Source organism: Neopsephotus bourkii, unplaced genomic scaffold (genome assembly GCF_033783945.1).
Source record: "Neopsephotus bourkii isolate Nb327-2 ecotype Australia unplaced genomic scaffold, CSIRO-AGI_Nbou_v1 NB_860, whole genome shotgun sequence".
Classification (NCBI taxonomy): Eukaryota; Metazoa; Chordata; class Aves; order Psittaciformes; family Psittacidae; genus Neopsephotus; species Neopsephotus bourkii.
In genome coordinates this window covers 1,559,324-1,571,468 of record NW_026901356.1, presented here as the reverse complement: position 1 = coordinate 1,571,468, position 12,145 = coordinate 1,559,324, and the positions used below count along the sequence as shown (strand labels likewise).

Below are 12,145 nucleotides of genomic sequence, written 5' to 3'. Positions count from 1 at the left end.
GTTGTGAGGCTAAACATGGTGTGGTTGAAGACCTTTAGGAGGCACAGGAGTGCAAAGCCAATTTATGTGATGGTGTTCTAACATTAAAAGTGCTAAAAGGAGCAAGTTTTAGTTTAGTGGAACATCGCAGTACAAATGAGGCTTTTACCCACTGCACCGTACAGGCTTCCTGTGGAAATGCTGCCCAGCCCTGTGAAGTGAGAAACTGAGTCTTGTCTCCAAAAACTGAGGTTTTTTGCCTTTTTTCTGGGGGGGGGGGGGGGAGGGTAAGTAACGTAAGGAAGGAATTCTTACATGTGAACTTCCCCAAACTTTGAAGAAAGGCTTTAGATTTTTTAGATTGTTATTTTAACTATTTTTCCTTTTCTACCTAGTGAGTAAAACACCCCCAGGGCCGAATACTCCTGACATATAAAAAGAGTGTAGAATATTAATCTAAATTCAAACATACAGATTAGTGTACATATGTATTTGAGCCAGTTTGTACTGAAGGCATCCCCTTCGAAAAGGCTGTCTCCAAGTAATCTCTGAATTAATGCAGAAAAATGGGAGAAGGGAAGAATTTTTGATTTTATACTGATGCAGTTCATCTTATTTTCCCCCAAAGGACACCATGGTTTAATGGATGGGGCTTTAACCTACCCAGAGGTCAGTCTTTGCTAGACAAGTGGAACCTTATTCCTGAGGGAATTGATCTACTAATGACACATGGACCTCCCCTTGGTAAGTGAAACAAAGGCTGTGTGTGATTTCTTTGCATAGGATTTTTACTTTCAAAATAAGCAAAATTAATAATGCTGTAAGCTGTATTGCAATCACTCCTGCCTCAAAACTCTGAATTAAAAAGCTTTTCTGATGGAAGAGTAAAGTGTTGGTAAGGTTTAGCAGATCTGTTGAGCTTCCAGGTGTTTTCTTAATAAAAACTAACTTTTTTGTTAGACTCAAGCTACGAAGATCAAAAATCTGACTCCATACCCATTAGTTTGACTTTTTATTTTATAATAATATCTTGCCAATATTATCATGCTGGCTGAGACCTTGGCCCCATCCTTTTACGCACTAATGCCTGATTTGTGTCTGTAGGTAAAGTACAGTGGCCAACTTTTTCAAATTGAAGTTCATAATCTCCATCAAAACAAAAATTTAAGTACACTTGTTCAATTAAAGCACTCATTAGTGTCTGCAGCATCACAGCATTTCTGTATGAAACCAATTCAGAGCAGATAGATGAGCAACCCATTTAAAAATAGCACCCATGAAACTTTACTAACATTTCTTATCCTGATAAGCCATATTTATAAAAGTCAGAAGCTCAGTTGTTGCAGAACCAACTGAAATATTTATTATTTATATTTAAATATAAATATTAAGGGAGGTAGAGCTGTAACTGGACTTTCTGCTCATTCCATAATTCAGTCAAGTTGACGCCACAACATGTTTTTACTACCTGTTTTAAAATTGGCACAGGGTGTAATTACTCTAAAGTCAGTAGAATGATGATGTAGTTGGATGTGGCTCCTGATTTCCCGTTTACTCCTCCTCATTCATCTTGCCCTGTTGATCCTTACCACTGCTAGCCTAGGCAGCAGTCTTCTGTAATAACTGATGTCAAGTTTTGTGCATTTTTCTTTATTACCGGTAGAACTGAGGGACAGCATAGCCACTTACTAGCTTGTTGGAAGCTATTTTGCTACATTGCTCCTTGTTGGTGACTGGGGCTCATAAGTAACCTGACAACTTGCAGACTGGGGTCCTCTGGAAGTTGTGGGAGAGTGTATTTTAAATTGTTGGTGTGTCAGAGGTATGGGGATGTAGATCTTCCTGAGGTGTTTCATTTCTGGAGTAACCATGTAGCTGGCTTGAAAAGCTGACTGCTGTAAGGGGAAAGGGAAGAAAAATCTCTAGCAGTGCCGGGAATAAATGTCCCAGGGTTTCAAGGTGAAAGATGAGTTTAAACCCATAGTTAAAAAAAAAAAAAAAATCACATCCAGAAAAATATTAATGCAGATGGAGAGAGGAAATCTTAAGGAAGACGAAGTGACAGTGAAACATTTCTTAAAAGCCATTGTGTGCTTTAATGGAGAGGTTATGACTACAGATAATGTAATAAACCTTCTGTGAATTATGACTTCCTGAAAGACTACATGAAACCTCACCTGAATAGATAAAATTAATAGCATTCATTGCATTTGCCATCAGGTTTTCGAGATTGGGTTCCAAAGGAGCTGCAGAGAGTGGGTTGTGTGGAGCTGCTGAACACGGTGCAAAGGCGAGTGAGGCCCAAACTCCATGTCTTTGGTGGGATTCATGAAGGTAAGGAGCAGCTCTACTCCCCTCTTCCTTCTCAGGCTGAGCTCAAAGCAGCACATTTTGATGGTATACTGCAAAGGATGGAGCTTTGAGTGACATGATATACTGTGAGGCATCCCTGCCCATGGCAGGTGGGCTGGAACTAGGTGATCTTAAGGTTCTTTCCAACCCTAACTATTCTGTGGTTCTGTGATAATGGCATACTGGGCTAAAGTAGAGAGGGAATAGAGTGACATGACAGCAGCCACAGCACTTTGTAAATTTGTGCCAGAATTAAAACAGACTGTTTCAGGAACTTGCACTACGTTTAGTCACCTACATCTTTTACTGTGCAAAGGTTGTTCTCTACAGGTTATTTGAAAGCAATTTAAATTTTGACAAACTTGGTTAGGGAAACAGATGAAATTCCCCACACTTGCAAGCCAAAATGAAAATTATCCCCATTATTCCAAGTACAGGAGCCAAGAAAGGTGCTAGGTTAAAAAAAGAAAATTGAAACAACTTAGTGTCTCAGCTCACCTCCTTCTATGTATAAAGAAAAGCAAAAAGGAGGTCATCTTGAGTCAGACATCAGGAGGGGACATTGCCAGAACTCACTTTGCATACATTTCTAAAAGCATCCTGTAATACAGTTTGTACTGTGGAAGTTACCTTCCAACAGTCTCATTTTAGAAGAGGTATTACCCCACTGTCAGTAGCAGATCAGGCAGAGCGTGAAGCTTTGAAGCAATGAACTGCTTGTGGCATTGGAAGAGACTAAGATATTAAATACATTTAGGAGATACTTAAATATTTAATACAGTTTTGTAGCTTTCATATGGCTGAGAGACAAATACTAGGAATTCTGCCTGGGAGAGCATGTAAGACTTTGTGACCCTAGAATTCAAAATTACACATTAAATGCTTTATATTGTCCCCCTTGGAGGTTTTTCCACTGACTCTAACTAGGTTCTCCATAGGCTTAAAGATTTGGAGGACTTAAAAAAGGACAGTTTCTCAACTAATGGTGTTGGTTTTTCTGAAGCCCATGTGACTTGATACAATGAATTTCATAACTGGTATATGTAAATAAAGAGATTGTAATGACCTTAAGTATAGTGGCGAGTAGCAGTTTTAAAATGCACCCAGAAAAAGACCAGATATTTTGTATAAATATTATTCCTTGCATATAAGAATAAATGAATACAGGAAGACTTGCAGCTAAAACATGAAAGTTGTCTACAGCCTTCACAGGCAAATTGGGCAATAAAACTTGTAGTTCTAATAGTGTTAAGTAATGGGAGAGTAAGGTATTTTAATGTACAAGATCATTATCATGAGGAAGCACCAAGGAACCAGGTAGCACCGTAATTTAAATCTCATAGTAAAGGTGGCAGTACATATTAAAAGCGAACATTCATATAAATTCTTACAAGAATACTAACAAAAAAGTTAAAATTCCACTTGATGCTTACACAGAAGACATAAGAATGGCTTGTTTCAATACAGAAAGACAAAGGCAAGTGATAAAAGCATTATCTTGCAGTGCAGTTAATTCTTCTCCAACTCCAGCTGAGATGAACATCCGCCACATTCCATTAGATCAACAAGAGATTATCCACACATTTTGGTGATGCAGGCATTTTTCTTGATTAATAAGCAGGAACAACCATGAGCAAGATTTTTCCCACCATGAGATGATCTAAATCAAAATTGCTAGTCTAAATAAATAAAGTAATACAGGCAGATAGTGCAGAAATTCTGAAGTGATTATTCTTTCTGATAGACACTGTGGGTAGCTGCGTTTATCTTAGCTTTCAGGCAGCGGTGATCTGTGCTGTATCATTATGGTTTAAAAGAAAAACATTTTCCCCCATGGGTTTGTGATGGGAAGTTCTCTTCCTACGTAAAGCTGGTTTTATTATTTACATTTATTTATATTTTTAAGTACATTTGGTGCCAAATTCTTCCTAGATTTTTTCCTATCTTTGTTTGCTTTTTGTGGATGTCAGTTGAAAATAATGGCAAATCTTTGCTCACCTTTCACACTGGTGGAATGGGAGTCCCTATCTCCTTACCCATGAGAGAATCTCTGTAAGAGGATTGCTTCTGCCATCTCAGTATCTTTGTACTTATGTTAATTCGTTTTCTCACATCACATTTGCTGAATTAAGGCTCAGGTGTAACTGAGTTTATGGCTCACTATAGTTTTCTCTACTTGCCCAAAATTACTAGACTGCACAACCCTCTGTTACATCCTATTCCTGTGCAGCAAGTGGGAGACAAGATAGAGGCCAGCAGAGAACCAGCATTGCTGCTGGTTCCTTAGACACATGCAACAAGGGCATTGCTGGCCAGATATTCAGAAGGCTGAGAGCAGTCTTTACCCTCCTAAAACTGATGCCATGGTGTTACTGAGGAGTCCTTGGCATGCTGAAAAACCTGTAATTAATATTTACTTCTTGCTTTTTTTTTTCTTTTTGTTTGGGAATGAATTACCAAGATCCCTTCCTAATAAAAAGCAGTCATCTGTTTAACCTTCACCTCAATTTTCTGCTGAAACTAGAGGTCATCCATTGACCTCTCTCTCGTGCTCTGTTGTATTTATAGCAGCAGATTCCTTAATCATGAATTTCACTGGTAGATAACATATACATACATGTGCGTGTGTATAAAGAACCAGATATATGCATAGTATATGTATAGTAAATATGTATGTGTGTATATTTTTAACCTGTTAATGAATTTCTGAGATTTCACAAGCCAACATGATCACCATCTTGGCAGTCCTGCGATGAGGAGCTCCATGATAAGCACTAGCATGGGGTTCATTGCACAGAGAGAGGTTTTTGCAGGCAAAATCCGAGTTCCTCCTAAAGCTTTTGCTCCTGATGGGTCTTTTTCTTATACATGCATTACAGGCATACAGACTCCAGCTCGCTAATTAGGTAATTAGAAAAAGTACGTGTGTGGTTTTGTCTTTGTTTCTGATGCAGTTGCAACAGAGGATTTTCCACTGGGGAAAGAAGTTCGAACATAAACCAAAAGCATCAGCTCATATTTCAAATACAGTACAGTGTGGCTTTTATTTTTTTTCAATCAAGCCTTTGTGGCAGCTTTCATTTTGGAGGGATTAATTTAATTTTATTCCAGAGCATTGATCCCACAACAAGCTCTCAGTGCAGCTGCCCACGGGCAGTATCACTTGTTTATATTGCAGTAAGTGTGACACGTTCTCCCTACAGGTTATGGCATTATGACAGACGGTTACACAACGTACATCAATGCTTCAACGTGTACAGTCAGCTTTCAACCAACCAACCCCCCAATTATATTTGACCTTCCAACCCCTCAAGGATCATGAAGCACTACTGCACATTTGGAACTGGGAAGGTCTATAAACTGCCATTTTCTAATTATAAAACTTACATTCTGTTACATGCTTATTTCAAAATTGTGGGAGGAGAATTTGGGGGAACGGTGGGGTTTTTGTTTTGGGGTGGGTTTGGGGGTTTTGGTTTTATCACTGTTTTTTGTAAATTGCTGGTACAAAAAAAAAAAACCAAGAAAAGTTAGAGGTTGTGCTTTTTGGAAATGCAGCGTTCATTTTGAATTTATGAGGCATTGTGAATTTGTAAAATCAATTTTGGTTTTTTTTTTTTCCCACTAAATTTGCCATTGTAAATTGTTATAGTGTTCTCAAAAGGACAGCCAAGCTTTCTTTTAAGAAGTGAGAGACCTTATTTTGCTATTATATTATAAGCTAAAAAATAGGCAGCATTTAAAAACACCCAAATTTGCACAACTTATGTTATTGTCGGGGTTTTTTTAAGTGTCTTCTTTTTTTCCCTAGGTCTAAATGTTAGCTTTTCATCTCCATTTATATCAATTTTTTTTAGTGGCACAAACAGTATTTTGGGGGCCATTTACCTCTTGATACATTTACATGTACTGAAACTTGTTTCTGTTAACAGTAGAATGCAGCAAGGGGTAAATAGACTTCTGAGTTGTTTGTTTCTACCTGCTTTATACGTTAAAGACTGACAGATAGCCACAGCCTCTATGTGCTATCTACCTTTTATTGTTTATTTTTAAATTATTTTAGCTTTAAAAGACTGGGGGTGAAAGCTGCAAAGAGCAGGTATTTCATGCAGTAAAAAAAAATTAATGTAAATGCGGACTCCTTTTAAATATGAATTTATATATATATGTATTTTTTGTGCATTATAACTAAGCTAGGATTTAATATTGCCAGTATAGCATCTACAAAATTATGCTGTACAGCACATCTAAATTATGAAGGATGTGACACATTTTCCAAGTGCTCAGGGCCTTCAAGAGCCCGAGTTAAATCTTTGTCGTAGTTCAGGCATGTATAGAGTCAAATGGATACAATCAAGCCTAACTAAAATAAGGCTTAGTTGTCCTTTATATTTAAATATTCTTCTTGTCTTTTTATTTCCTTTTTCTTATTTTGCACTGTGTGTAAATGCAATCTCACTAGCACAAAATATTGTTGCAGATAGGTATTTCTGTTCTACCACTGTAAATGCTATTGAGCTTTGTTCTGTTTTATGTTACCTTGTTAATGGAATTTAGAAAAGCAGTTGTTTCTTTAAATTTATTGTGACATTATATCTAGCGGCCTTTATATGCAAATAAAATTGCAAGATTTTTAAATATGTGGGTTAAGGGAATCCTGCATTTTTCTGTGGCATTAACAGCTGGGGGGCAGTAATAAGGGTAAGTAAGAACTTTTCTATTTCTCAATAAATTTTTATTGCTTACCATTCATAGGATGTCAGTTGGGTCGATAAAGCACTCAGACTTTCCCTTCCGTTTCTCTGCCATCCATCTTTCCATTCCTTTTAGACAGAAGAGATTTTTTTCTTCAGATGTTGTAATTCAGTGCAACCAAGTTTGTGCAGTTAAGCCTTGTAGGGTGCTATTCCAGATGACATGAGGAAAAATTGATTAGGCAGTAACCTTTGTACTTCCTCACTTGGTCATTAGTAGTGAGCTGCAGGTGCCTTGTGCTCATCCACTGTGGATTAAGAAATTAACAGTCATAGATTAAATCTATCACTTTTTATCTGGATCTGTTGTCAGTTTGTAGCTACAGCAGGATCAGTGAGAGAATGGCAGAGGAGCAGTCTATGCCAGTAGAATGACAAACCCAACAGGACCTGCTGTTATTGATGCAGTACAGTTAAGTACATAACAACAGCATCTTGTTCTAAAGTAAGTTATGGCTGTGAAAGTCCAGATTCAAACATGAGAAGATGAGGCAGTAGTAGTAACCTGAAACAAGACCTGGAGAGCCACTGAGTGTTCCCATTTATCTTAGCAGGTTATTAACTCTTGACATTATTTTGATACAAAGGTTGTAAAGAAATTCTAGGCTTTGGTGTCAGAGTGCTGCATAGAGGACTGCTGCTTGTGTATTTTGATGCAGTGTGCATTAAACATAACTATGGAGTTCAGCTGAAATTTTCAGATGGATAAGCCTACTATACCAAAAGTCTTTTCTGGGAAGGAAGCTCCTGTACCTCTTAAATCTGGTTCTTGATTTCAGGTGGACTTGTCGTATGGAGTAGTCAGGATATCCACCCTGCTTTGCTCACAGTGCTGGTTATTTTATCAGTTGAGCTAAAGGGAAAAAAAGTCACCACCGAATACCAGTCCTTCATTTTAGATGTAAGTGCAGGATCTGTCTTTTAGAATTTTTCAGCGTACAATGGGAAGACTAGGGAATTGGTTTTGGCAACAACAGCTGTTTACTGGCAAAGAACATGGGTACATTTAAGATGTCTGTCCTTCCACAGATAAAGCATTTTCTTAGAGCATGTAGAAATCACGTATATAGCTCACCTTAGATCATTATCTTCCACTTAATCTGTTGTTTGTTGTCACTGCATAAGCAGGAATTATCCATTGCCTGGGATGTTTTGTAATGCCAAGACAAGCAGAGAACAGCCACTGCATCTGGATTGCTCTTCAGCCTTCTGAAGGACCTGGTGCCTCTTCATTAACTTGGACAGGTACGGTCCATGGCACCAGCCTGTTATTCTCTGTTTCAGGTGTCTACCTGTAGTGAGAACTGGGTTGCTCCTAAAGCAAAAATGTTAAGCCAGCAGCTTTGTTACAGGATCTGAGCAGCCTGAAGCCTGCTGGCAGCAGACAGAGCCAAATGAGTAAAGGCTATTCTGAGTTCAGCCAGGAGTCTGCCTTGGGTAAGACTGGTAGTGAGAAAATAACCACAAGCAATGCCTTGAAGAAGCAGAAGTTTGTACCAGACTCTGCAGTAAGCCATAAACTGGTACACATAGCTATAGGTGTGCTAGCAGATTGTTCTGCACTGGGATATGAAGCCTCGGGTTTGGAACAGTTGGCTAAGTCTCTCTACTTCCAGTTAGATGAGCATCAAGGATAGTCACTGTTTTGTCAGCAGTTGATGCTGGTGCTGAATAAATACAGCTCTCAATTTAGAGAAATACCTAATCTTCGCCAGTGCTTTCTAAGCATGCATTTTCTCCTCTGTTTTGTTCTGTCTGGCTCTGTCAGCTTTGCCTTGCATACCACTGATTGTTCGGCACTGATCTTATTCTTCTCCATGGCAGGATCTTTCTAATTTTATTCCTTCAGTTTTCCTTCACCCTTTCAGAAATTGATCTTGCTTTTCCTCTTCTGAGAAAGCCATCATTTTGGCTAGCACCAATTACAAAAAGGCCAAGAAAACATTGGGAGTTTGGCGTTTTTTCTTTCTGAACTCTTTAGAGATTTTGAAATTTATACATGTCTGTCTGTACTGTCACAGGCAGATAATTTTCCTTTGCTGGATGTCAGCCATATCTGACAATCAGAATAAATGGGACACAGTATGATTGGAAGAAGTTTGATTTCACAGGGAGGCAAAAGTGGATGAATCTGCTGATTTCCAAGGATCTTTCACTACTAAAAGTAGCTCAGTATCTGTATGCAGAATAAACCTTGTATAATAAGTCTTTCTCCGGGGTCTGATCCAAGCCCATTGAACTCACTGGGAGTCATTCTATTGACTCCATCTGGCTTTGGATCAGACACCTGGCATCTATCTGGACTGTGTTTCTGTCTATTACTCATCCTTCAGACTGGAGGAGATGGTCCCTGGTTAACATGCAAGAACGTCTTGGCAGGAAGGGGGACCTACCTATTGTAAGTGCTGAATCTTTCCAAGTGATTGATTAACAGCAGCGTAGTTGATTAACCTTTCTTCTTCTGAGAGCAGCTTTCATCTAGTCATCTCGATAAGGCTGAAAGCAGTCAAGGCCTTTATCAGGGAGGGCTGCAGAACAGGATATTCCCCAGAGGTGATTGGTTCCCAATTCTCTCTGCATAGTGAATTTAGTGAATTCAGCAGACCTTGAGGTCAAGCATTTATTAGGCTAAGAGACTGTCGAATCAATCTGGTCTACTCCAGGCAAGTTCTACCAGGAGAATGGGTTTTGCCAAGACTCTGTCTAAGAAATAGATTGATGGCTAACTCCTGGTTGAGGCTGCCTTTCTCTTTTCCATTTTCCGCAAATCAGACTTTTTCCCCTCACTGACACCAATATTTTCTCCCTAGACAAATTTTATTAAGGAAACTCCTGGAAACCATCTGTAATTTAAGTCACAGGGAGACTTCCAAACTCTGTGGCCCTTCCACTCTGTGTTAAATTGACCCAAGGGCTTTCTTTGAGACCTTGCTTTTGACCACACCTGATTGAATTACATTTCTGGAATTTTCACCCCTTTTCTCTCACCCCTCCACTCCCCACCTTTCTTTTCTTCTTTTTTTTTTTTTAACTTGATATTTCATAGCAGTTACAGGCAGGCTAATTTTCCCTGCCCAACATAATAACTTCTTACTGGAAAGAGAAGTTGTAAAAGATAATGGAACAAAGCCTGCAGCACAAAGCAGTGTATTTTGCTTTTCCTCTATTTTGAGATGTAAGATGCTAGCTTCCTCACAGTTTCCTCATTTGCAGTAACCAGTGTTTTATGCACCATCATCATTACTAGTTTACATTCACTCAGGTAAAATCATGTTATGATCAGGCTTGGACAGCTGCGCCAGCTGTCAGTGCATATAGGACACCCTGTGCACTTCTGCAGGAGGACCCAGCCATGAGAGAGCTTTCTCACCTGCACAAAGGAAGGGATTCTAATAAATGAGTGCAACCTGGGTGCAGCCTAAGTGCAGTGTGAAGGATTATAAAGTTGGGTTTTAGCATTTTTATTTTCAGGTCCTGTCAGCCTAATCAAGAGAAAACGCAAGAGAAATGTGAGTGTGTTTGGTGCATCAAATCGGTTTTCAGTCATCCATATTGATTCATTTTTTCCCCCATGTAGTTACTGTTTTCCATACCTCCATCTCTGGCTTGAGTCACCCAGTTTTGTAACTATTTGGTTAGGGTGTGGATATAATGATGCATCTCATTTTGTTTTAGCTCTTAAGATTTTCTAAGGAAGTTTTCCCCAGGCTGGATTTGCTTTATGTTGATTACAGAGAAGAATCAGAGGAGTCCTTTTCTTCTCGGCAGTGTTTCTCTGCAATTCTTATGACACAGTTTAGTCACTTACTTTGTACCTGGAGTTTACATTGATGGAGGAGAGTGACAAAAACATGTACCTCAGTTTAGGATAACTGAATGAATGGCCTGCATTCATCTTTTCCTCAAAAAGTGGGTAGTATTTATCTTAAGTATATGGCTCAGTGGTATAATAAGACTTGTCAGCTTTATGAACTGAGGAGTCAGGACTGCAAAAGTCCTAGGAGTTTAGATAAACTACAAACATTCAAAAGCAGACTTGAAAGTATAGATTTACACGTATGAAATAAAAGACTTAAAGCCTACCTCAGATCCCATTAAAATGTATTTTTATATAACTGTTAGTACTAGTGTGGCTCAGGCATGTCTGTCTGTTGCCAAGGGCTTTCAGTGATGGTCTGTAAGAAAAGGAAGAGGATGACAAAAGTTTTTGCACCTTGGGTACAAGCTTTTTCAACATCCACTGTCATGTGAGTACTTGAGCGAAGTATTTTTTCTCTTCTGGCTGCTGAGAGTCACTGCAGATGGAGGAGTGGAGTGCAACTTTGCTTTTTTGTTAAGTACCTGTCAGTACAGGTAGTTTTGCCCAAAATTATCATGGGGCTTTTTGGTTTGAAAGCTCATTGTGGACATAACAGGGGATCTGCTATGTAAGGCTGAGTCTGAAGAGGTGGGATGCTGAAAAGGTAGGAGAAAAAGGATCTCTTTGGTTAACAGATGGAAAAGTGACTAACATGGCCAGGATCACACAGGACATCTCACAATCCTAAGAACTGAATTTCCTGGGCAGTGTTCAAGCTCTTTAATTACTTTTCCTTTTTGTACACTTTCCTTTGCAAATAGATGGAGAAACCAATTCCTTTGTTACTCCAAGAACAAAGCTGCTGCTAGGAAATTCCTGCCAAGATCCTGGAATACAGGCTAGTTTGTGACAGGGGAGACTTCCAGGTAGACAGAGAGCAAAAATCAAAGCCAATTCCTTTATTTTTAATCAAGCAAGAATAGAGGTGAACAGGTAAAACCAAGCTGTGGATAAAGAACACTTATTAGGCCCACAGCAAAAGCTTTGTCAATCATCTTAAAGCGTTTTTTTCTCCAGCAGGCATCATCAGTGATGAATTAGGTCTCTGAAGATGATCACTGTCATAGATTCTGTAAAAGGTCTGAAACGGGTACAAAATCTTTACATTACTGTAAGATACAGACTACAGCTCTGTCAGTAACACCACATTGTTATTGGTTTTGTGTTATGAGGTATCTAGAGAGTTCTGGAGGCAACGTAT

General features: G+C 38.9%; 1 protein-coding gene across 3 annotated transcripts in view; it reads left to right on the top strand.

The window, feature by feature from the left end:
• MPPED2 (metallophosphoesterase domain containing 2) overlaps positions 1–12,145 on the top strand; it is a 276,881-nt gene that overhangs the window by 93,536 nt on the left and 171,200 nt on the right. For 2 of the 3 annotated variants that reach the window (XM_061356578.1, XM_061356579.1), the window contains exons 5-7: positions 608–723; positions 2,200–2,313; positions 5,535–6,969. In XM_061356578.1, coding sequence (XP_061212562.1) covers positions 608–723; positions 2,200–2,313; positions 5,535–5,653 — 349 coding nt within the window. In that variant the 3' untranslated portion in view covers positions 5,654–6,969. Of the gene's footprint in view, positions 1–607; positions 724–2,199; positions 2,314–5,534; positions 6,970–12,145 lie in introns of those variants that run through there. The other variant, XM_061356580.1, reaches the window with a different exon arrangement.